The following is a 26,674-nucleotide window of genomic DNA, read 5'->3' on the forward strand; positions in this document are numbered from 1 at the left end:
GTGCCTTAAAAAAAAACGATAAAATATTGACAGATTATAACATTTATTTAAATATACCACTATATCTTCCGTGCTATGTCCACGATTTTTTGATTCTCTTTGGAAATAAAACCAAAACATCATGAATCTAACGGAAGAAAACCAAAAAATTGTGAACATAACATAAAAGAGAACCCAAAAATCGTTGACATTACCACAAAATAGTAGACACAGCACGGAAGAGAACCAAAAACGTGCACATACCGACAGGATTTGGGTATAGCCAAATCGCGGGCACCTAACCTTATCCAGAATGACAGAAAATTCAGAGTTCCGGTTGAGCGGTCGTACGTGACGGACGTATTAGCGCGATCTGGCACTTAACCTATTCTGGAATATTCATAGTTACGCAGAGGGATAGTTCCGGTTAATGCAATTTTGAAGTCAGGTTCTCGGTGCTAATTGGGCTGAAATCTTTGGGAGGGAATAAAGAATTTCTAGTATTTTGTGAGCTCCCCTCTCGGAGGGGAAGCAATATATTTCTTTTTGTTCTTTTTTTTCCGTTGAATAAGAGACGATTGGAAATGGAGATCTCAGACGAAGAGAGAGAGGAAGTCGGGTATCAGCCCGCAGATTCAGATAAAGTGATCAACGATCTAGTCAAGACCGGCGTTTCGGAGAAGGACTTCGACAAATTCATCGAAGGAATGAAGGAAAGAAAGATATACAGGGTACGTGGATCGGAGTCACGGTCGTATACACAGGTCGCGAAACTCCCATGGTGGGGGTATGCCTCTTAATGTAACGACCTGTGCTTCACAGATCGTCCGCTAGCCGCGGAGCGCTGCGATCGTATGGTAAATGTGAAAACAATAGGTATATATATATATATATATATAGCTTCAAATTACTTGCTTATAAAGTTTTGTTTCTTACAAAGTTTTAAATGACAAGAAGACGTTTTATTATTTACACAAATTGTATAAATAATGTAAAAATTACGGAAATTATTTGTATAATTTAAATTTTATTTAATAACACCAAGCATTAATAACACTAAAAGCATTAATTATTCTTGAAGGATTGAAAGTTTCGTAATGGTTGAAAAAATGTAATTATACTTAAAACATTATGCATGCAATATGTGAAACAATTATGTAGATAAATTCTTAGTATTTTTTGAAGGATTTGAAATAACAATATATATATATATCTGTATGAAATATTATAAATATATTCATATATGTATATATAATAGGTACATTTACATTTATATAGATATACACATTATTGTTGCAAATGAACGTGTTAATAAAAAACTATTGAGAGCGAAGTAACTATTGGATAACTATATTAGATTTGAATAGTACGTATATTATTCAAATTTTGAAAGTCCAATAGTTAATTCGCTGTCAAGTTTTTTTTCATAATATATTAATAAAGAATATTAAATATTAAACGTTGTTAAGTTTCGACATTTTTCTTTGAATAATACATTTTTTTTTTACTTTTTGATTTTCTTGGTAAGTGAATTGGCGCATTCTTAGTCGAATATAATAAAAAATTGCATAAGACAAGATGTCTGAACCGTGATCTTTACAAGGAAATGTGAATTCATAATTATCTAATACTTCATCAACCGTTAAATTGAAGACATTTGAATTAGTCACGTGTTTAGAGAAACATTCTTCAACATATTTGATTAAATTAAAAAAATGTAAATTTGCATGAATTAAGCCTCCTCTTGTTTTCATGTTAACCAATTGCGAAACTGATGTATATATGTCGGACCTTGTTAAACCTTCTTGACAAAATTTACAAGTTCTGTAAATTTCATTTTTTAATATTTGCTTACATAGATAGCCTGTAAAAGCAGTATATAATCATGTAATTTACAAATATTTATTTAAAATTCGAAGCTATGATTTCTACTAAAAGTAAACTTACATTTCAATGGTTGATAAAAGAAAAATTTTTTATATAAAAAAATATATAAGTATATATGTATAATTGTAAATAAAATATGTCTATACATGTTTTCCTTCTCTTATATAATTTTTATTCGCATATACAGGCAAAACAATAAAAAGATAAATCTAAAAATAATTAAAAAGATCATTTTCGCATTGTATTTAAAAAAAAAGAGAAGTTTGAGGAAACGAGAAAAATTTGTTTATATATAGGCCTGTATAATCATAAATAAATGTAACTGTTGTTATATACATATAGGAACATTTTCCTTATTTCCTCAAACTTAACTATTTATAAAAAATAAAATGCAAAAATAATTTTTTTAATTATTTTAGATTTTTTTTTTTATTTTTCTTGTATATACGAACAGAAATTGTACAAGAGAAAGAAAACATGTATGGGCCTATTTTATTTATAATTATATATATATATATATTTATGTATGTTTTTGTATGAAAAATTTTTTTACCGAGAAGTTGTATGTAATGCTACATCTCAATATACAAATGAACGTATAGGTGGAATAACATTACACTTAAGGGTCGACAGGAGTAAGAGTGGAGACCTCTGTCGGCCGGTCGGGAATTACGGATTCGTTTTTCCCAAAGTTTAGCCTAATTAATTAACGAATCTCATTTTACTTATGCTCGTTTTAATCAGTAAGATCAGCCGCAAGCTGGTACAGAGCCGGATTTTGGAAAAAGGATCGAAATAAAATTTATAATAAATGTGGGGAAACGCGCAGCTAGACACGGGTCAGGTTGGGTCAGCTGCGAGTCCGTATTTTATTTATAATAAATTTTTAAGAGCCAAAATGCAAAATCCGGCTCTGTACCAGCTTGCGGCTGATCTTACTGATTAAAATGAGCCTAATTTTAATGAGATTCATTACGTAATTAGGCTAAACTTTGGGACAAACGATTCTCACTAGTAAGAGCAGCTTATGGGGAATTTCCGTGGTAACATACTGACAAGGGCTGTGTTCAGAGGTGCCAATGGTGCTGTTTGCCCGCTGCCTGCGCGCCTGGTGGGGACACGCACACAGCTGACGGAGCCGTGTACGTGTGCGCTGGGCGCTCGGCGGCGACCGGCGACTCGGCGCGGCTCGGCCAGCTTCGGGCGGGTAGAAAAGCGCATACATAAGCATAGCCATAGCCATAGCCGGTCCGAAAGTCGGCGTATGCGTTCATATGCGTTAGCGCGTCGGCTGACTTGACTCGTCTGTTATGTCTCGCGTTTCCCTTCTGATGTTGATTATGAATAAAATATATATTATGACATTGCATATGACAATAAAATATCCCTTCCCACACTAGGCGTGAAACACTATCGTGTGTCTCTTATTTAAAAGTAATGAAACTAATAACAAAAAATGTTAGTAAAATTGATCAATTACATAAATAATATCTAATAAAACTATATTATCTTTATTTTGAAAATAAACTGTATATAAGAAATAAAAAACAGAAAAAGCGTAAATAATAGAAATCCACTCTTGGCCAATATGTACGCTTTCTTCTAAAAAAAATCATGTTATTAATGTAGAAAATAAATTATTGTTAACACAAGAAAAGTGAAATAAAACATTAAATTATATATTGTTTGTTTTAGAAATATTGTTTTGATAGTATAATTACTTTGCTAATGGCAAATACATGTAATATAAAATTTAAAAAAGGAATAAATTATTTGTGCAACAATATGATAAATTTATTGTAATTGTTCTCAAATAAATGCATGGACACAACGTACATATTGTTGCTCAACGGAAACCGCGAGAAGGTGCGGTGGTCTTTTCCGTCAAGAGAAAATGTAAAAATTGTTTTCTTTAATATTAAAGAAAACAATTCTTTACATTTCCTACGAATACAAATAGAACAAAGAAAGAGAAAGATAGAGAGAGACATAGAATTGGTATAAAGGATAGACATAAAAAAAATATAAAAGGATAGACAAAAATATACAGGACAGAACATAGAAAAAGAAAAGATATTAAAAGAGTATTAGTTTTAATTTACACGATTTATAATTCACGACAGTTTGTGACAAAATTGCATATATAAAAAAACATTCAAAAAATTAGAGGTACATGTAAAAAAATATATACAGATACAGACATATGTATACATACATACATTAATTATACATCTTCAAATGTTCTCTAGATTACAAAATACAAAACATAACAAATAGAATTATATAATTCTTCTGACGTGAATTATATTAGATTGTCTAAAGTAACCTTTACACTAGAAATATCAAATAATTTTCTACCGTTTCAATTTTTAAAAGTAATGTTACATTAATTATGTTAAAAACATCGAATAATTTTTTTATTATAATCTACATTTTCTACTTTTACAATAAAAAACAGGATATTAAAAAATAGAAACGGTTGAAAATAGCTTTTGGTATTTCTAGTGTTTAATCGGAAAAAAATGCACATGTTTTATTTATTATAATACTGAAAATAATAACATTCCAGGGTAGCAAGCACTCGTCATTTTGACGTCAATATTTGGTCATAATTGGTCAGTAACGTCATTCGTCGATTAAGTGACGTATATTTAACGTCATGTTTTAATACGTCAAAAAGACTTTGTAAAATGACATTATATAGACGTTTACGTGACTACCCAGGTAGCAGACAGTCGTCATAATGACGTGATTCTTACGTCATTTTATGACGCATGTTACGTCATTTATTCCTAAAGTTTAACGTAAAAATGGCATATTTTTCACAGTATTTTTCACAGGAATATTCCTACATTTATAAAGTGTTTCGTAATTTTATGATTGACGTGGTGAATTTATGGTATAAGTGGATCTAGTTGCGTGTGTAATTATAGTTTTATGACAACTACTTCATGCAGTGTTATAACTATCAAGAAGATATTATTACAAGATTTTTGAACACTTTAAAGATGTACCTGTTTTATAGATAAGTACAGTTAATAAGAAAGCATCAGGGTGAGAAGATCGTCACTGTCCACTGGATCATCGAAGTCAAGCGACTCCGACGGTACTGTACTAGGATGGGTGGGTGACGTGACCGCCTTGAGAGAGCGTCTATATGCACATGGCATGTAACGAAACAGTTAAAAAAACTTTTTTTTTCTTAAATAAAGAAAAAGAACATATTTTTATAAACGTTTATCAAGTAGACAAAATTTTCAAGTTTTAAAATTTTAATTTCATAAAAAACATTTCTAGAAACCGGTATGTCGTACATTGAACCCATTTTTGCCGTCAATAAAACGTCAGAAAATGACGTCTTTGGGATGTGACTTAGGACCGTGTAAAATACGTCATTTTTACGTTAAACTCTAGAAATAAATGACGTAACATACGTCATAAAATGACGTAAAAATCACATCATTATGACGACTGTCTGCTACCTGGTTTATAGCAAAAATATTTCAGAAATCATCCAAACTATTACGACTACAGCCAATTTTTGAAATTAACAAAAGAAATATGTTATAATAAAATCAAAATCGATATAAATAATGTTATTACAAAAAAAACAGATATAAAACTTAATTTATAACCACGGATTAAATACACATATATACATATATGTATTTAATGAAATAATAATATATATATTTCTTCTACATTTTTTACACAATTTAAAATAGAAAAAGTTGTTTGATTTTGCCAAGGAAAACATTCTATAGGAATGTCGTACTTAAAAGTACAATTTTGTGCAAAATTATGTACAGCTGTTTAAAAAAACAACGTTTTAACATGAAATACGTACATTACGTCCGTATACATTCAACGTACGTTGAATACCTCGTCAAATAATAATTTATTTTCCTCTTTACCAATGACTATTTTAAACATTTTGTACAATATATTGTAATACAGGCCGTAGAGCTGTGTTCCGAAATTGACTGCCAGTGCTGAAAATCTGTAATACATGTGACGTGACCTATAGATTTTTAGTACTGGCAGTTTCGGAACACGACCAAGAGTGACATAATTTATATTATATTATTTATTATATTTCTTTATTTGACAAATATACATAAAATATATAAATGTAACGTCCAAACATACGTACACACCACCGTAAGAATGTTATATATTAGTACATTATTTCCGAAAAGTTAGAAAAATTTTGGCACCAGTTTCCAGTAAATCGGTCCATTAATAAATGAGTAGTTCGCAGTAGGTAAGTCAGACAGACAGACAGACATTATAAATATTTTAGAACCGATATCCCAAAAAATCGGTAATGATGCGGTTCTTAAAATATGTCTACGGTCTAAGTTAGAGTATCATAAAATAGTATACCAAATTAGGTTGATTTAATTTCAAAACTGTAGATTTGCATAGCGGACAAACCGGGACAAACACATACATTCATTTATATAAAGATAGAGATAAAAATATGATTTTATTACAATTATATGTATTTCTTGTGCTAATAATATAATAATTTTTAACAAGTATAATCGCTTATCCATTCTTATTAGTAAGCTCAATTTTTTTTAAATGTCTGGATGCAAATTTAGTAGCTTCGGTCACTGCTTTTTCTATATACGTCCCAAAATCTTGTGACACATGTGTAGATTTCATACTGGCAATTAACATGGATTTGAATCCTTTAATAGGTCCTTGATTTGCATTAAAAATTTGTAGAACGACATCCATCCAGATTTGTACATTGAATGCATTATAATCCATCTCCTATATAGTTCCTAATAATTTTTTTCGTTTTTTTTGTTGCTTGTTTATTTATTTTCATACAAATAAAATAAATTATGTTATACATCATTCATTATTTATATTACAAGGAAAAAAATTATTAGAAGTGCAAGAAATGCAGTAACTCTTTACATACATTATAATTATAGTTATGCAGAAAATATGAATGAAAACATAGATGAATTTGGTGTTTTGCTAATATATTTAGAAAATCTACAATAAACTTGAATGATTTATTGTCAAAATGATTTTATATACAATTTTATATACAATTATATATACAGTCGAAGTAATTATAAATTTTCAACACCAAACTCCTTGGCATTATTATCAATGGTAAGATTAAAGTAAATAATGCTATAAATATATCTGTCATATTCTCTGTGATTAAAATATGATGTAACTTGAAAATAATATCTATTTTATATATTACAGGTAAATATGAGTTATAAATAAAAATTACAAAATTATAAAATTGAATAATAGAAAAGCACAGTAAACATCAATAAGATATTAAATAGTATACCAAAATAAAGTCGGTATTATATTGGATAAGACTGTATGCTCTATGCATTAGAAGGTGGCCAGAGAGGTGCAGTACCTATCTCAACATACATGCAAGACATAAATGAAAACCTAGATGAATTTTGTGTTTTGCTGATGTATTTAGAAAATCCACAATAAACTAGAATGATTTATCAAAATGATTTTATATCAGCGGTGCACATGTACTTTTGTTGTTAAAATTTTGCAGCAATTATTGAGAGCCTGATGTATTTAAAAATTAGATGGATAATAATGTTAATTAAACACTCCGTTTTTTGTTCTTTTTTTTAATGTTATAAAACTTTATTTCATATTATACGAAAATATTTCACAATAAGTTTTATTTCTGTAATATATTATATGTAAGTGTTATATCACATATATGTCATATATATATATATATATGACATATATGTCATATATATATACACATACTTATTGCAAAGTGTTCTCGTAATAATATGTTTAATTCTCATTTATTTAACATTTCTGATATTGTAGTATTTGAAAGAGTGACTATATAGAAACTATAGCAAGTAAAAAAGTCATTATTTTATTTTTCTTCTCATTTTTTTCAATACAGAACTGCCTAATTGCGTAGTTTTGCAATAAAATTATTTTAAACATTATTTGACGAAAAATTGTCGCAAATACTTGCATGATTGTATATATATATATATATATATATATATATATATATATACACACATACATACTTATTGCAAAGTGTTCTCATAATAATATGTATAATTATGACATATGTGATATTATATATATAACTTACATATAATATTACAGAAATAAAACTTATTGTAAAATAATTTTGTATAATGTTAAAATAAAGTTTTATAACATAAAAAAAAGGAGTGTTTATCAACATTATTATCCATCTAATTTTTTAATACATCAGAATCTCAATATTTGCTGCAAAATTTTAACAACAAAAGTACGTGTGCACCGCTGATATAAAAACATTTTGATGAATCATTCTAGTTTATTGTAAATTTTCTAAATACATCAGCAAAACACAAAATTTATCTAAAGCGGGTGCTTGTTGGCCTTGGTACGTTACTGCCTTCTGCTACGGACGGCCAGAAAGCATTTTTCAGGCCGTATTGCTAAAGCGGGGAGCACGCGGCAACGCCGCACAGACGCGGCAACGCCGCAGTCTTAGCATATGTCTTTCTACCATGCGTCCGCGTGAGCAGTTCAATGGTGTGTGTGCGTATTCACACATAAAACCAGAAGTTAGTTTCTCGACATTGGCGACACTGAAACGAAGTTTCGTATTGTCACCGCGCGAGGTCTCCAACATCAATTCGGAGTTCGGCCGTGACTCCTGTCGACCCTTAACTCGTTATTGTACCCATACTTTCAAATTTAATCTTCTCGATATCAATAAACACTTTATAAACTTAATACTGATTATACAATGTTACTTACGTTAATGTAGCCACAGACAGAAACGATGTTCATTAATTCACTTCGTCGAAACTTTCAACTCGAAAGCCGAGAGCTGCCGAGAGCCGATTCCTACTCACTGTCACTGTCACATTGTCAACTGTGTTTTACCATACGATTGCAGCGCTCCGCGGCTAGCGGACTGTAGCGGACGATCTGTGAAGCACAGGTCGTTACATCAAGGCTGCGTTCGGGAAGCGCGCTATTAGCGCTATTGCATCATTCTATCTTTATCGCTCATCAGTTGTAAAACAAGGATAAAATAAGCAAATAGCACTAATAGCGTCTTCCCGAACGCACCCCAAGAGGCATACCCCCACCACGGGAGTTTCGCGACCTGTGTATACGGCCGTGATCGGAGTTGATTGAGAGTGCAGCACTTGTGGACGAAGTGGAGCACATTCAAAAATAGATTCTCTGACGATCACGAGGGTAAGGTATCATTGACCCTCCGGCTCCCCCCAGAGCAAACATTAACGAGAAAAATTAGGAATCATATTAAGATATGGATGATTCTAACTGAATTAAAGATCCGTCCAAATAACGTTGTTATATTAAATTATTTTTTGGCCGAAGCAGAATTTGAAAATGGATCATCGGCAAATTCTGCGCTGGAAAAAATAGAGAATCTTAAGACTAAAAAGATAACTGCTAATATAGAAAAACACCAAATTTTTTGTAAAGGTGTTATAACAGATTGGCCTTCTGCGATCCCCGATTTGTGGGCAGCTATTAGCGATAAGACAAATATAGTTAGTTTGGAACGAATGTATAGACGTAAATGGGACGCTACAAATAAGATTGCCTCTCTGGCAGAAACAGACAATATTATCATTACATTTAGAGATAATAAACTGAGGGGACTAAAAATATTTAATAATATGGTTGGCCTGAGAGTTCGGCCTTACATTATGCAAGTTAGACAATGCTATAACTGTTTCAGATTCGGACACACAAAGAATGCATGTAAGAGCAAGACGAAATGCATTATACATATATGGTGACAAGGCCCATGGTCAATGTACGAAACCGGTTAAGTGTTGTAATTGTGATGGTCCTCATAGATCCACGTTTAGAGGATGTCCTATTTTTGATAAAAATAAGAAAATTAATGTTGTGAAAGCACACACTAATATATCATTTTACAGAGCACGAAAAATAGTGGAAGGCAAGGAAGCTCCAGTGTTGCCCAGCCATGATATATACGTGAACCCGGGGGCATGGCCCACCCTACCGGATCCTAAAGGAGGCATGACGTACTCCGCAAAAGCCAGATCTAACGCCCGGAACAAGGTAGAAACTTCTAAATCAAAAAATGACTACAGGGTAGAATATCCCCGTGAAGATACTCACAAGGACAAAAGGAAGAAAGATCCCTCCCGCTCATTTTACAAACAATTTAACCTTCGAGAAGAGGAAATTACCAAAGATAGGAGAGGCGTGGCGCTTGGGGCCCACCACAGCGACGCATCAGAGGAAGGAGGTTGCAAAGATGCGACATCCTGCGATGGAGGGGAAGACACGACGAGCTCCGTTGGGGTCTCGAATGCCAGAGATACTGTCGAGGGAATCCTTTTATTGCTGCAAAGGGATCCACAGGTGAAAAGCCTATTGATAGAGGCACTCAAGCGAATAGAGAGGCGAGCAATATCTGAAAGGAGTCCTCAGCGACCTAGAGAGACTGACGAGATGGAATATGATACACAGACGATCAACGAGGGGGAAACTTTGCTTTCCCATGTTATGGAGAAATTCAATTTATTATTATGGAATTGCCAGGGTTTCAAAGGCCGTAAGCAAGAGTTATCTAAGAGAGTCATGGACTACGATATAGTGGTCCTTACGGAAACAAAACGTTCGTCACGCAGTCAGGTTTATTTTCCAGGATTCAGAACTCTGAATAGTGATAATCCATTAGGCAGCGGTGGAGTATCAATCTCAATCCGTACACATATTGATTTTGATGTTGTTCCCATCGCGACTCTCCCGTTTGGGTATGACGTAATCATTATTAAAACCAAGAATCTGAATCATAACTTTAATCTGGTGGCTGTTTACAGACACCCGAGAAAGGCCATAGCTGGACAAAATTTTCGAGCAGTGTTCAACTCTATGAGGAATGGTGAGGATGATGTGATTGTCCTTGGAGATTTCAACGCACATAACACTCTCTGGAATTGTGATTCAACCAATGAGAGCGGGGATACTCTGTTAGATATTATGAACGATAAGGATTTACTGTGCGTGAACGTTGACACGAAATCACGACTGGGCTATAGTGGCCAGCGTGACTCCAATCTGGATCTTTTGTTTTGTTCGATGGGCATAATAGACGAGATGGAATGCTGCCAGGAGGAGGATAAATGGGGTAGTGACCACTTTCCATTGACTTTTCGAATCGATCGACAGACACGAATTTACAGGAAGCTAACCAATCGTGTTTTCACCAAAAGAACGGATTGGGAGCGATATTGTAAGTTGATTACTGGGGAATTTGAAACATTCTCGGTAACAAATACGAATAATCTTGATTCTAATTTTGATTTTTATTATAAGACATTTATAGATATTCTCAAGAATGGTATCGCTAGAGCTTCTGGAAGAAAAACAACATCTGAGGCAAACAAGAAACCAAATAAAAACAAGAGATCCCATAGATGGTGGGATGCGCAATGTGACGAGATGATTAGAAATAGGAAATCTGCCCTTTCTGCTTTTAAGAAACATAAAACTATTCACTCCTGGGTTGATTACAAAAGATGTTGTGCGTTGGTTAAAAAGACTCAATGAGAAGAAGAAAGAAAACTTTAAGGAACTCTGTCAAGGAATAAATAAATTTACGGACCCTGGATATGTTTGGAAGACCATCCGTATATTTAAGAAGACCAGGAATAACATTTCTTGGAATAAATGGCAGTCAAATGACAGAGAATCGGAAATTAGGAGAACGACGGACAGCTTGTCCCCCCCCTACTGTTGGTAATAAACCTTATAACAACTTCAAGAGAGCTGCCGGTGAGTTTGACACCCCTTTTTCGAGGGCTGAGCTGGACAGGGCTATAGCTATGGCTAGGAGGGACTCTGCGCCGGGGATGGATGGCGTGGAATACAAGATGCTACGGCTATTGCCGGACTCAGGCAGGGAGGGCCTGTTACACATGTACAATTCTGTATGGCAAACGGGAGTCATTCCGGAGGATTGGTAACTATACCAGATTATATTTATTGATAAGCCAGGACGAGAGAAGGTACGTCCTATTTCACTGTCATCCTGTGTAGGTAAACTAATAGAGAGACTCATTAACGAAAGACTAATGTGGTGGGCGGAGAACGAGGACAAGTTCAGTAAATCACAGAGCGGATTCAGACGAGGTAAATCTTGTACCGATAACCTTGCACGAATCACGGCGGATATACGTGCTTCTATTTGTTCAAACGAATATACCTTGGCAGCCTTTTCGGATGTATCTGCGGCGTATGACTGTGTGAATTACTGGATCATGATGGACAATCTGGTGGCGCTTCATTGCCCTGTAAACATTGCTAGATTCATCTGTAAATGGTTATACTGTAGAAGGGTGAGATTTACTATAAATTCTCAAGAATACGTGGATCGCCTTGTTTATGGAGGGCTCCCGCAGGGCGCGGTTCTTAGCCCTATCATGTATTCTCTATTCACGCAGGGTTTATGTGCGGAGTTACCGGAGGGAGTGGAGGCAGTAGAATTTGCCGATGATATCGGTCTATATGTATCTGGTATTAGTAGAAGAAAGAACCGGGATCTGTTGGAGCGTGCTGTTAATGTGATCGCTGAAAGACTCAAGAGGATTGGTTTAGATCTCGAACCGAAAAAGACGGTTCTGGTGGAATTTTCCAGAAGCGGATACGTGGATAGGAATTTATTTATCAATATACAGGGAACTAAGGTGTATAATAGAGGTGAGGCTAAATTCCTTGGAATTTGGCTTGATGGCGGATTGACTTTCCATCGTCAAACACAGGAAATAAGAGGAAAAGTAAATAGAGCCAATTCCATTATGAGATATCTTTGCCATGTTTCTACTGGTATGGAGACAAACACAGCTTTGATGCTCTACAAGAACCTCGTTAGATTTGTTATGGATTATGGAATATTTGTGTATTTTCCCAGAGATGCCTCGTATTCACTCAAGTTAGAACGAGCTCAATTTATGGGTATACGCACGGCCCTGGGATATAGGAACAGTTCCCCGAACAATGTAATCGTTGCAGAAGCAAAGGTGAGATCTCTTCGAGACCGAGCATTTATAGTAACTTTATCAACAAAGCTATGGTGTACAACCAAAATGACTTATTCCAGAAACTACAGCGTGCCTGTGATTGTGAGAGTTATGCACGGTTTCTCTTTCCCACGTACAGATTCTCCCTCCTGTCGGAGGTTTGGAAGTCCTCCTTGAAGAGAAGAGACTGGTTGGGCCCATCACGGCAGTTCGAGGTTTTCCGGGGGAATTATGAAGCACATACTTTCGTTCCCTTAGTTGATTTTGATATCGGTTTGAAAAGAAAATTCAAAAAATTTTCAGACGAAATTTTGATTAAGGAGATTATTACGCAATATAATTTGGAATTGCCAGAAATTATCTTCACAGATGGATCTCAAGACGAAAACAAGAGATCTACTGGTGCCTCCGTGATTATATGTGATCAGGAGATCGCATATAAAATCAGTCTCCCGTTCATGTGTTCGTCGTACACTGCGGAGGCTTTCGCGGTGATGGCTGCGTTGCGGCTGATGCTTTGTCAGATCGAGAGGAGGGCAAGAGATATGGTTATTCTGTCTGACTGTAGATCAGTGTTGATGAGTATTCGGAGCAATATATTGGATGTTCATAGGAATCAATATATTATTGAAGCTAGAAGAATATTGTATGAGCTGTGTTATAAACACGAAAAAAGAGTCATACTTGTATGGATTCCCGCTCATAAGGGTATACTCGGTAATGAACTGGCGGATGCAACAGCCAAGGAGGCTGCTACCGAGGAAGCGGACCCTTCTATCGTCGTGCCGGTGAGTGATATGATGACTGGTATAAGGAGAGCTACGTGGGATACAACGCAGAATTCGATCGAGGCTGAATCAACGTACAAAGGTGCTTTTTACTTCACAAATTTTTATGAGCGACGGGCCACAAAACCATGGTTTTCGAAGCTGGATAAGGAAAGATATTTTATAACTTGAATAAATAGAGTGAGAGCAAACCACTTCAATCTAGGTTCTTCTCTGAAGAGAAAGGGATACGTCGATAGTGAGAGATGTGACTGTGGTCACGAGAGGGAAGATTTGAACCACGTGATACTGCAGTGTTGCCATTATGATGAGCCGAGAATAAAGATGGATAAGGATTTGAGAGCAATTGGTTTTCTGGAAGAAGATATTGTTAAACTAATTAAACGGAAAAATTGGAAAGTTTTGAATATAATATTTCAATTTATTAAGTCGACCAAGAGAATTATATAAATAGTACGAGAAAAAAAAATCCAGATAGGTTAAGCGTAAAGTAGTATTGTTATGTAAAGTGCAAAGTGTTACAATTAGATTAAGAGGCCATGTGTCAATCACCGACGGTGCAAGACACTAAATAGCTCTCACCCGAGAGCGACTGAAAAACCCCCCGACAGAAAATTCACCGGCATGTTTACGTTTAGCAACTGCCGTTAAGGTCTATCTACATAAGACGCAGAACGCGAGTCGCAAGCACACACACAGGCTGCGTTCGGGGAGACGCTATTAGCGCTGACAACGTCATTCTGTCTCTGTTACTTACTGAAAGTTGAACAAGGACAGAGCACGCTCATAGCGCTAAAAGCGCGCTCCTCGAACCCAGCCACAGTCTACATGTTAACCTAACCTCTTTGTTAGATTGACATGTAGACTGTGCGTGTATCTTGCGACACAGTATATACAGCAGCGCAACTCTCCTGATTTCTTGTTGTCTAAAATGGAGTGCGCATGCGCGAAATAAGTAAGCGCCCACTAACCCCATCTGAACGTCGTTCTCTGAACTTCTTTCTCAATTGCTCTACCTTTCTCCGTTCTGCTTCGCTCCCTCTTAGAATTTAAATGGTCAGTTAAATAAATGCCTATCTGTATTGGAACAGAAATTTGGAGAGAATTAGCTCAATTAGTCACTGAATGCTATTGAGAGCTGTTAGAAGTGTTTGACAGACTCTGAATACGTTTATGTGATTAAAGTGAAAAGAGTTTACAAAGTATAAAGACAGTGAAAGAATGAAGTAAAGAAAAGTGAAGAAAGTGATAAAAGTGAAATAAATGATAAAAATGATAAAAAGTGATAAAAGCGAAGGAAACATAAAAGAGAAATTTTTTTCTAAGGGAATAGTTAACCTATATAAATATTATATAAGTTTTCAATTCTCTTGGAAGCACTTTGATCTTAGCTTTGTTTCAGGTGTTGCTGCATATAATAATTAAAAATGAATGCGATAAGAAAGCCAAGCTGTGCAGTACCAGAGTGCGTTAAGAAGTTTTATTGATGTGCAACATTTTTTTTAATTTCCAAAGGAACAAGACAGGTATAACACATTGCTTTATATAATATTATTATTTTTTATATAAATTATATTGCTTCCTCACATAGAAGAAGCTTTGTTTTCGTAAAAAAAATTTTTTTTTGTTTTTCTGAACGCGTTCAGAATGTTCTAAAACGTCGAAAAATTGCAGTTTTAAAAAATGTCTGTATGTATGTATGTGTGTGTGTGTGTGTGTATGTATGTGTGTACGTGCCAAATTTACCGAAATTTCTTTAACTCCAGAACTAATCAACCAAATCTTAACGAATTATATATGAAATAGGGGTAGAAAAAACTGAAGAATATAATAGAATTAATAAAAATTGCTAATAATCAAGGGGTTCTTTTTTAATAAAATTTTGAATTTGCAGAAATGTTTGTTTATGCTTTAATTTCCGCAAATTTGGAGATATCGATCTATTTCTAATTTTATTACATTTTTCAGTCTCTTCTACCCCTATTTCATATATAATTTGTTAAGATTTGGTTGATTAGTTCTGGAGTTATAGAAATTTTGGTAAATTTGCTCTAACTTCCGCAAATATTGAGATATCGGGCTTCTTGATAGTTTTTAAGTGTGCAAGTAGAACCCTTTGCTCACAAAGCTTCTTCTATGAGGAAGCCAAAAAAATAAATACTAATAATTGTATATTAAATAAAATAAAAGTTTCCTCATATACATTAAATTTATACATTAAATGAAATAAGCTTCCTGTAATAATGAGGAAGCAATGTGCAAGTTTGTAATTTGCACCCATTTTTTTTAATTGTAATGTGTGCATTACTTTGTCATTGGTAAAATGGTACAACATTTACAGATGGCTGCAATGGGTACGAGCATGTAGAAGGCTGGATCTAGAACCTAAAGGTCCAGAATATGCCCACCAGAATTGTCGTTTGTGCCATTTGCATTTTGAAAACAAATGGTACAAAATTAATAAAGTTAGGGCTCGTCTTCACCCAGATGCTGTACCCACTATATTTTTTGGACCAGGTTTTCAACAACAGTGAGTTTTTACTAACAAATAATTATTAATTTTACATATTTTAATTTAATTAAATTAGTTTTGTTTCACATAAAAAGTATAAAATTGAATAATACTGGTATAAGGTATATAAAAAATAATAGCAGCAATATCTAACAATATTTACATTATTTTTTATGTATTATGTGAAAGTAACATATAAAAACAAAATAATTAAAATCTTTTAGGGACAACACAGCACCCGAACAAACAACACAACAAAATGAGGAAAATGTGGTTAAAGAGAAAGTAGATAGGTATGCTAAATATAAATGTTCTATTTGTTATAATATTATATTTTATAATAGATATTATATGATACATATTTTTTGTTGCAGAAATGCAAGTGCAAGAAGATAATAGGTAATTTATATTAATAAGAGACTTGTTTACGTTTATTAACAATAATAGCTAAAAGAAAAATAATTGTATATTTTCAGCAAAGCAGAAACTTCACAAACAATCGTCCCAATTATTGTCAGTGACGTAGAAATAACTCAACCGTAAGTTTTTCTTTACTAATTTACAGTTAAACATGTATTTTTATAACAATTAAAGTAATTTAAATCGACCTGACTGGCAATATATATAACGTCTTTCCGATATGAACATTGAAAAACTGTGAGCCAACTTGGTTTGTCGGATTCACACAGCACTTTTTTTCCAGATCGATATCGAGACATTATTAATTTTGACCATGGTTTTGGTCAGTTGATGTAATTTCTAAATTAAATAGTTTTTAATTTTATTGCGAAAAATATTACCCCTGCCAGGGTTTGAACCTAGAACCTCCCGTATACCGTGCGGGTGTCGTGCCAATTCGACCACTGGGGCTGTGGTAATATTTATCGCAATAACAACTGTAAGATGGAGCACCGATTACTAGGTCGACGGTGTATAATAAACAGAATAATAAATTTCTTTCGCCAGTATATAGAATAACAATTAAAGTAATTTAAATCGACCTGACTGGCAATATATATAACGTCTTTCCGATATGAACATTGAAAAACTGTGAGCCAACTTGGTTTGTCGGATTCACACAGCACTTTTTTTCAGATCGATATCGAGACATTATTAATTTTGACCATGGTTTTGGTCAGTTGATGTAATTTCTAAATTAAATAGTTTTTAATTTTATTGCAAAAGGTCGATTTAAATTACTTTAATTGTTATTCTATATACTGGCGAAAGAAATTTATTATTCTGTTTATTATACACCGTCGACCTAGTAATCGGTGCTCCATCTTACAGTTGTTATTGCGATAAATATTACCACAGCCCCAGTGGTCGAATTGGCACGACACCCGCACGGTATACGGGAGGTTCTAGGTTCAAACCCTGGCTGGGGTAATATTTTTCGCAATAAAATTAAAAACTATTTAATTTAGAAATTACATCAACTGACCAAAACCATGGTCAAAATTAATAATGTCTCGATATCGATCTGAAAAAAAGTGCTGTGTGAATCCGACAAACCGAGTTGGCTCACAGTTTTTCAATGTTCATATCGGAAAGACGTTATATATATTGCCAGTCAGGTCGATTTAAATTACTTTAATTGTTATTCTATATATTGGCGAAAGAAATTTATTATTCTATGTATTTTTATTTTCTTTATTTGTTATGTAATAAAAGTTTTCTTATAAAATATAATTGTCAGGATATATGTAATTTATTTATTAACACTTTATATTTAAATTTTTTTTAACTTTAGATTTTATTTAATATTATTTTGCTGTTTTTGTCTCTTACAGCAAAATAGTTACATAATTACATATATCATATTTTAAAATAATCTTTGTGCTATGATCTAACGTTTGGAATATATTATAGGAGCACATCCACTATCAAGAAGCCTGCAGTTACGACTAAATCGTCTGATGATAGCCCGAGAAAAAGGAAATTGCGAGAGAAGTTCCAAAAATTAAAGGCGCAAAATAAAGTAATGCGTGAAACAATCCGACGGTTTCGTATGGAAAACAAGAAGAAAGCTACAAAAGTTGAAGAAGAAAACGAATTCAATCAACTAATAAAATTAGGCCGTAAGTTATTACCGGAAAAATTTAATAGATTATTAGCGACACAAGTCGACGCACAATTAAAATGTAAACGTGGCAGAAGATATGATCTCGAATTTAAGAAATTTGCTTTATCATTATTTTTTTTAAATCCACGAATGTACCGGGAATTAAAAGATTCAATTGCATTGCCTTCTGTACGTTCTCTACAATTATTTACGCAAAAATGGAATATTGAGCCTGGTATAAATGATAAAATTTTTGAAGCACTTAAATTAAAATTGAATACGTTGCCTCTTGTAGAACGTCATTGCATAATATGTGCCGACGAAATGAGTTTAAAAGCTCATTTATTTTATAATATATCACGGGATGAAATAATTGGTTTCGAAGACATTGGTGATAAAAAATCATCTAAACCTGCAAGAAGCGCTTTAGTTATTATGGCACGTAGTATTGCAGGTAATTGGAAGGTGCCTATTGTTTTTTGTTTTGTAGAAACTACATGCCATATGAACTTTTTAAAAAATCTGATATTTAATACAATAATTAAATTAAGAAATACAGGTGCTATGGTGCATGCATTGGTTACGGACATGGGTTCTAATTTTATACAACTGTCCCGTGATTTAGGAATATCTACACAAAATTCAACTTTTTCAGTTAACGGAGAAAATTTAGTTTACATTTTTGACACTCCACATTTAATAAAAGCAACCCGAAATAATTTGTTAAAACATAATTTTGAATTTAATAATAAAGTAGCTTCGTGGGATCATATTAGACAGTTTTATATGCAAGACGTCAAACAATGGATAAGAGCAGCTCCTAAATTATCAAAAATTCATATGGACCCAAATAACTTTATGAGAATGAAAGTTAAATATGCCGTACAAGTACTTAGTAACCATGTATGTGCAGGAATGTGTACACAGATGTCTGTCGGTCTTCTTCCGACTGAAGTCGTTGGAACTATAGATTTAATTGATCATTTTGATAAGTTGTTCGATATGTTAAATTCGTCCGCCGTAAATAATCCTAAAGAACATGGAAAAGTTTTTACCGGAAGTGAAAAACAAATGCAGTTTTTGCAAGAAATGTCAGATCTTATAAAAAGTATTAAAGTAGTTATTAATAATAATAATGGTAAATATGTAAAAGTTAAATGCTTTGAATGCTGGCAGATAACAATTAATAGCATCATTCAGCTTTGGGAAATATTAAAAAATCATAATTTTCCATATCTCCGAACACGTAGATTGAATCAAGATTGTGTCGAAAATTTTTTTGGTTCCGTTCGGAAACAAGGCGGTAATTGTCTTAATCCGACACCTATACAATTTAAGCGCGCCTTTAAAAAACTTTGGTAATTATGCAGTATAGGGGAAGCACCTCCGATGACCTTGACCTTGACATATGTTGTCAAGGTCACCCTCCTGAGTGACCTTCAGAAGGTTTTAGCCGTCGCTCGTTTTTTATTGAAAAGTTATTAACAAAAAAAAGTTTGGCGACCTCACCGATTTAAATGACCTTGATATATGTTGTCAAGGTCATGACCACGAGTGATCTTCAGAAAGTTTTAGCCGTCGCTCGCTATTCGTTAAAAAGTTATTAACAAAAAAAGTTTGGAAAGTATAGCATATATAGGTGCATATATAGGTTAGTTGACGCGCTTTAAACACTTAAATACTTTTAAAGCGCGTCACTAACCTACATAGGTACGATTTACTGCTTTAAATGTTGTGTTTTGGTAAAGCAGCGATTTTTTCGCAAAATAATGTATTCTCTGCTTTAACAAAAAAATTTCAATTTATCAACAATTTACTGCTTTAAATGTTGTGTTTTGGTAAAGCAGCGGCTGTCTCGCGAAATAAATTATTCTCTGCTTTAAAGAAAAACGTAATATTAGTCGTTTATGCCTCTCAGTACTTAAAATAACTGCTATATTTTCGAAAAATTTTTTGTTTATAACTTTTTAATAAAAAACGAGCGACGGCTAAAACCTTCTGAAGGTCACTCAGGAGGGTGACCTTGACAACATATGTCAAGGTCAAGGTCATCGGAGGTGCTTCCCCTATACTGCATAATTACCAAAACTTTTTAGTACAACATTATTAAAACATTTGGATACGCAGAATTGTGCTTCTGATAATGATGATATGTTAAATCTTATTGGAACGTTAGATAATAACAAAGAGTCCACTGTTTCGGAATTTACTGCTTCATCATCGGCGCATAACATTTTAAATATTCCGACTCATGAATATCGTTCAATGGATCTGCCAGAAGAAAACGCATTTAAATATGTTTGCGGATTTTTAATTAAAACCCGCGAAAAACGATCTAATATGAATATAACTAAAATCATATTAAATCATATTAAATTTGGGTAAAATTCAAATTAATTCCAGATTTTATATTAAAATTATATTTGTTTAAATACAGTTTTAATTTGCACTTATTTTAATCAGTTATGTAGATTAAATATGATCCACAATAAAATAGGGCTTTAATTAAAATTTAATTAGATCACTTATGTGGATCATATAACACTTCGAATCAAATATGGTTTTAATTTGTATTTAATAAGATAACTTATGTGGATTATATATGATCCAGAACCATACATGATGCAGAATATTTATATATAAGACTTTAATAAAAAGTTAATGTGTTCTGTATGCGACTTTTACTCGATTCAATTGCGACTTTAACCCGAAGGGCCTAGCGGAGTAAGCATGTGAAATCGGCCCTTGATTATACAAAGCTGACATTAATGTCACAAGTTAGTACCAATATGATAAAACTTTTCACCAAATATTATTTAAAAATAGTATATTACATTACAAGGGCAGAAAGTTGAGATTCCTGCACTGCGCAGTTCAGGGCTCTCAACTTTTTGCCCATGTAGTGTATACTATTTTTCTCAATACTAGGCCGAAAGTACGAATGAAATTGCATTCGTGTGTTAAATGATATTGATACCTGCCCCGACATTTGCTGCACGAGCGAAGCGAGTGCTGCTGGTCGGGGGCAGGCTTCTCAAATCAAATACATCTAAATAAATAAATGTAGTTATTATTCTGGAATACTTATTTTTTATTAATTTGTAAAACGAACTTTTATTATAGTTTTATGAAGCTTGGTCATTATTTTGCGAGTAATAAAAATTATTAACAATATTGCCATGAAACACATTAGAAATTGGTTATGATTATTTTCATGAAGAGTTCGAAGTTGATAATGACGCTTTAGCAGAGCTAGAGAAATTGATTCCACCAGAAGAATCGATTTTACCAAAAGAACCTACTTTACCAAAAGAACTGATTCTACCAGGACAGTCAAAACAGTCACCAACATTTTTTTATGCCGAGAGCAAGAGAAAAATAGTTGTAAATGCTAATAGTGAATCAATCAAGCCAACGCATTTCATGAACAAACCACCGATCTCTGTTGTTCACTGTCAGAAAGAAAATAAACCACCAATAAAAAGAAATAAATTTGAAACAACTGAAAGGGATAACCAGGCATCAGATTTAACTTCTACTCATTCAGCTAAAATCAAAGATTCAAGTATAAAATATGAAAATTGTGTGTTTCATGGCAATATTGTTAATAATTTTTATTACTCGCAAAATAATGACCAAGCTTCATAAAACTATAATAAAAGTTCGTTTTACAAATTAATAAAAAATAAGTATTCCAGAAAAATAACTACATTTATTTATTTAAATGTATTTGATTTGAAGCCTGCCCCCGACCATACATACTTTTAATCCTAAATATTGGTGATCCGGCGCATCATTCATGAACTTCATAATTTCATCCCATGTGAACACAGCAGATTTCTTTGGTTTATAACCTTTGGCTTTATTTTTATTATATTTATTAACTTGTAATACTTGCTTAAATCAATGTTCTCTCTTGTGTATAATATGTTTTTCAACATTGAGTACACACTCCACAACGTTGCCGGACTTAACCTTGTTTGTAAACTTTGAAAATATACTATAAGATTATCTTCTTCGGATTGTGACAATGCATTTTTATGTTCCGTTTTCCATTTTTTATATGTTTCGTACACAAGTAGGTATCTCTCGGCAGATTTCTTAGGTAAGGTGTCAGTTTCAATAATTAATTGCGCTTCGGCTTCAAAATTTCTGTTAACTTCATCTTCATCTGATGATTCATCGGATGATTCATTTGCACTCATAATTGTAGTAATAGCAATTTCTATTATGCACAATTCACAAAATTAGATAACTGTCAAATATTGGCATACATCAATTGCAAATAAATTTTAAGGTTAGAAATCAAGAGTAGTTAGCGGAGTGTGGTTAGAATGTTAATACAGAAGATAGAGGTTCTACTGTATGATGGGAACTTCTTTTATTGTATTAATGCGCGCGAATAAGTTTCTATGTAACAGAGTGAGCGACTCTCGACTTTCGGCCGTCTTGTGTATTGTGTACCAGTCTCATCAGTGTACCTTTCGGCCCGCTGTCGCAGAGCGCATGCGCGACACTATCACGGCATAAAAGTTAGGCTTTCTGCCGTAAGATGGAAGCCGGAACGACGTACTTTTGGCCTAGTATTGAGAAAAATTCATTTTTTTAGAAGTTATGCAAGGAGAAAATAAAATAAAGAAATATATTTTTCTCGAAAACCACTTGACCGATCTTGATGAAAAAAATATATGTTATGTAGACTAATAAAACTAATTAACAAAAAAAATGTCTAAAATGTTTGCCAAAAAAAAGACCAAAAAAAAATATTTGAATTTTTAAATATTTTTTTTTAGGGTGATATTTTCGAGGTACCCCTTTGAAATTATTTTTACGAAAATTTTTCTTAAAATGTCCACTATAACATATATTTTTTTCAATTTTTTTTAAATGGTGGAACATAGTTAAAAATACGAAAATCGTAAGCGTCGCGTCACTCCGGCGCACAGTGCAGTGCCATTCCGCGTTGCGGGTGTTCGATGTAACTTTACTAGCACATATGTACGTCTGCAATTAGCCTATAATATGTATACTTTTTAATTTTTATAGTTTTTAGAGTTTACCATGTGGAGGTTGCACACGGTTTTAAACTCCTTATTGGGATGCTTTTTTAACGGAGTCCCCTCGCCTTTCACTATACGTTTCCGTAAAATCAGGGTGCTTTTTTAACGTGAGTCCCTTCGCCTCTCACTACGTTTCCGTAAAATCGGGGTGTTTTTTTAACGTGAGTCCCCTCGCTTTTCACTACGTTTCCGTAAAATCAGGGTGCTTTTTTAACGTGAGTCTCTTTGCCTCTCACTACGTTTCCGTAAAATCGGGGTGCTTTTTGAATGTAAGACCCCTCGTCTCTCATTACACCCTACACCTACGATTTATTTAATCTTCTTCACTATCACACACTGTCTATTACTGGAATGTTATTTGTTTTCTTAAACAGATCGCTAATGGGCTACGAACAATTGGATGCTGCTGTCATATTGCTGCAATTATATATTATCTATTTCATGCAAGATATTTAGCGAAAATTTTGAAACCAGCAGAAATACTGAGCGATCTGTTTAAAAAAACAAATAACATTCCAGTAATAGACAGTGATAGTGAAGAAGATTAAATAAAATCGTAGGTGTAAGGCGTAATGAGAAGCGAGAGGTCTTACATTCAAAAAGCACCCCGATTTTACGGAAACGTAGTGAGAGGCGAAGGGACTCACGTTAAAAAAGCACCCTGATTTTACGAAAACGTAGTGAGAGGCGAAGGGACTCACGTTAAAAAAGCACCCTGATTTTACGGAAACGTAGTGAAAGGCGAGAGGACTCACGTTAAAAAAGCACCCCGATTTTGCGGAAATATATAGTGAGAGGCGAAGGGACTCACGTTAAAAAAGCCCCCAATAAGGAGTTTAAAACCGTACTGCAACCTCCACGTAGTAAACTCTGGAAACTATAAAAATTAAAAAGTATACATATTATAAGCTAATTGCAGACGTACATATGTGCTAGTAAATAAGTTACATCAAACACCCGCAACGCGGAATGGCACTGCACTGGTGCGCCGGAGTGACGCGACGCTTACAATTTTGTTTACAATACTGTGTGAGACTTCATGAACAGATCATATCCGTTCAGTTTCCACATTGCTTCTGGAGCACTAACATATCTTGCATCCAGGTATGAATTAACTTCATCTATTTTAATTAACCTTGTGCCATCTTGTGCTTGTACTTCAATTGCAGCACAATCAAATCCTTTATGAATATATTTATATAAGTATTTTACGCTCTTCACTGATGAACATATTTCCAAATTGATATGTCGATCATATTTCATAATTAAATATGGTGAATATAGTACTACCCATCGATTATCAATTTCTTTTCCTCTGACGATGTATTTTTTCTTAAAATTCCTTCGTTGATACATAGGATATCCATTTACATTAGCATTAGTTTCTTCACGAAACTCTTTTGGAAAACCTTTTGAACATTTTCCATCATCCCCAGTGCAAGGATATCTCTGAGAATGATCTCCACAAGGACCATGAATCATGTGCCTCAAAACTTTTACATTAAGTTCTGGATATCTTTCTTTGTCAGGAATTTCAGCCCATACCATCATGTCAATGACTTCTTGAAGTCTGGGCTTATCTTCATCACTCAACATTGCAAGTAAATGCAAATGTGGAAGTCCTCTTTTTTGAAATTCAATCACACCTGCATAAGCTACAATATTTCCAAAAATATTATTTTGGGTTAAATCTTTTAAAACTTCTTTGACATCCAAATTAAATGTTTTAGCGACCAAATCAGGTCGAAATTCAATTAAACATCCATCAAGATTATCTTTAATTTCGGGGCATTGAGGATTGCAAGTCATCGTAAGAAAAATATCAGGTTTACCAAACTTTCTAACCAGAGACATGGCATCTTGATATCTTTCTTGCATATTTCTTGGACTGCCCATAAATGAAGATGGTAATATTACAGGTATACCAGCTTTAATTCCTTCATTTTGTGCTCGATTATCTAGGTGATCCATTAATCCCGAATAAAGTTCTGCTCTTAATTGAGGTTGATTTAATTTAATATAATTAAGCCTATTTGCTTCAGTTTTCATATAAGCATCAAGTATAAACTGACATCTTAATTTTCCTGCCTTTTTAAATTGACTAAATTCAACTCTTGGTGCCAACAGGTGAGCATAATAATCCATTTGAGTTACTTTAAATCCTGGATATTTAAGATTATATGATTTAAGTTGTGAATGCCATCCATCGTTACCATATGGATATAACAACGGATAACACATTGGATCACATCTTTTGTCTAGAATTGATATTTGTTGAACATCGTTCGAATTTTTGTTATAAATTCGAATATCTCTCTCAAATGGAGGCTCACCATCAACATTTTGAAAAACCACAGCTATTTCATTAGCTCGTGGAGCATTGTATCTTCTTTGATCGTGTTGAGGATCATTTCGAAAGGACAACATTAAATTTATGGCTTTATTGCCTCTCGGATTAAGATCTTGTTCAACTTGACGCATCATCTTAAAAGTTTTTGCAAATTCATTGCTTTGGATCATAAAGCAGGACAAATCTTTCATTAAGACTGGATCACACTTTTGATTAGCTTTATTATTCATTCTATGATTAATAGCTTCTTCTGTATCTAAAAAATAAAGCTGCGCAAAACGCGGAGCTTGCCCATCCGCTGGGCGCATTGCCGTTGTGGTCAAATGATGATATTGCCCATGAATCTTCAAGCAATAAGGAGCATTGTTCACAACATCCAATGGATTTCTATTGCCCGGGGCACCCATGGAAGCCATAGCTAAAGCGCTATTATATGAACGAATATTATCAAGAAAATTTTTTGATACAGAATCATTTCCCATATATAATTTTTTAAGAAAATTAGGACAATTTATTGGTTTTAATTTAAGCTTTCCCTTTTGGCAACAATATGTAAATTTTCCATCTTTAGATTTTTCACATGCAAAGTTTAACGATTTGCAAAATTGACATTCTACATTCATTTGGCCAAGTGTATGAACTGGCACATTTATTTCATGTTCTTTTGAAATTAGCGCAATGTGATGATTTAATTGTCTAGCTTGGTGCCTTCCCTGAGCATGTCTCTGGGCATCAGCTTTGAGTCGTTTATTCATTGCGTCATCATTTTCATTGACCCTCTGCTGAGCATGTCTCTGAGCATCAGCTTCGAGTCGTTGAGTCCTTGCGTCATCATTTTCATTGACCCTTTGCTGAGCATGTCTCTGAGCATCAGCTTCGAGTCGTTGAGTCCTTGCGTCATTATTTTCATTGACCCTTTGCTGAGCATGTCTCTGAGCATCAGCTTCGAGTCGTTGAGTCTTTGCGT

The 26,674-nt window shown here is 33.8% G+C and overlaps 3 protein-coding genes and 1 long non-coding RNA gene across 14 annotated transcripts in view; 2 read left to right on the forward strand and 2 right to left on the reverse strand.

The window, feature by feature from the left end:
* The window catches only part of LOC143905809 (uncharacterized), a 55,302-nt gene that overhangs the window by 15,146 nt on the left and 13,482 nt on the right, over positions 1–26,674 (reverse strand). The window contains exons 1-2 of one of the 8 annotated variants that reach the window (XR_013259332.1): positions 8,656–8,790; positions 244–369 (exon numbers count right to left, since the gene is read on the reverse strand). The exons of 3 other annotated variants lie outside the window; for them this stretch is intronic. This is a non-coding gene — a long non-coding RNA (uncharacterized LOC143905809). Of the gene's footprint in view, positions 1–243; positions 1,088–8,655; positions 8,791–14,691; positions 14,819–22,195; positions 22,750–26,674 lie in introns of those variants that run through there. 4 more of the 8 variants (XR_013259329.1, XR_013259333.1, XR_013259327.1 and 1 more) reach the window with 4 other exon arrangements.
* On the forward strand, positions 564–11,476 carry LOC143905790 (uncharacterized). The gene is made up of 5 exons (XM_077421379.1): positions 564–710; positions 9,204–9,450; positions 9,617–10,465; positions 10,559–10,667; positions 10,734–11,476. Exons 1-5 carry the CDS (start codon positions 564–566, stop codon positions 11,461–11,463), a joined length of 2,082 nt encoding a protein of 693 aa, XP_077277505.1. The 3' UTR covers positions 11,464–11,476.
* On the forward strand, positions 11,744–14,771 carry LOC143905805 (uncharacterized). Of its 4 annotated transcripts, XM_077421403.1 has the most exons (6): positions 11,744–11,875; positions 11,953–12,045; positions 12,127–12,251; positions 12,357–12,932; positions 13,013–13,802; positions 13,926–14,771. In XM_077421403.1, the coding sequence occupies exons 1-6, from the start codon at positions 11,770–11,772 to the stop codon at positions 14,168–14,170; spliced, it is 1,935 nt and encodes a 644-aa protein (XP_077277529.1). In that variant the 5' UTR covers positions 11,744–11,769; the 3' UTR covers positions 14,171–14,771. The 4 variants fall into 4 exon arrangements, with proteins under 4 accessions (XP_077277529.1, XP_077277528.1, XP_077277527.1 ...); XM_077421402.1 differs by having other exon boundaries at positions 11,953–12,251; XM_077421401.1 differs by having other exon boundaries at positions 12,127–12,932.
* On the reverse strand, positions 24,375–26,123 carry LOC143905791 (uncharacterized). The gene has a single exon (XM_077421380.1). The coding sequence runs from the start codon at positions 26,121–26,123 to the stop codon at positions 24,375–24,377; it is 1,749 nt and encodes a 582-aa protein (XP_077277506.1).

This window comes from Temnothorax americanus, unplaced genomic scaffold (assembly GCF_048541705.1).
Source record: "Temnothorax americanus isolate GAGA-0224 unplaced genomic scaffold, ASM4854170v1 Scaffold67, whole genome shotgun sequence".
Taxonomy (NCBI): domain Eukaryota; kingdom Metazoa; phylum Arthropoda; class Insecta; order Hymenoptera; family Formicidae; genus Temnothorax; species Temnothorax americanus.

Bases quoted from the DNA above. Each gene is read 5' to 3' on its own strand.
- LOC143905790 (XM_077421379.1), top strand. From the start codon at position 564: ATGGAGATCTCAGACGAAGAGAGAGAGGAAGTCGGGTATCAGCCCGCA. The intron at 711-9,203 runs GTACGTGGATCG...ACTGAATTAAAG, and splicing joins AGGAAAGAAAGATATACAGG to ATCCGTCCAAATAACGTTGT. The intron at 10,668-10,733 runs GTATGACGTAAT...GGCTGTTTACAG, and splicing joins ATCGCGACTCTCCCGTTTGG to ACACCCGAGAAAGGCCATAG.
- LOC143905805 (XM_077421399.1), top strand. From the start codon at position 11,770: ATGGCGTGGAATACAAGATGCTACGGCTATTGCCGGACTCAGGCAGGG. The intron at 11,876-11,952 runs GTAACTATACCA...CATCCTGTGTAG, and splicing joins GGAGTCATTCCGGAGGATTG to GTAAACTAATAGAGAGACTC. The intron at 13,803-13,925 runs GTGCTTTTTACT...ACTTCAATCTAG, and splicing joins GGCTGAATCAACGTACAAAG to GTTCTTCTCTGAAGAGAAAG.
- LOC143905791 (XM_077421380.1), bottom strand. From the start codon at position 26,123: ATGGCTTCCATGGGTGCCCCGGGCAATAGAAATCCATTGGATGTTGTG.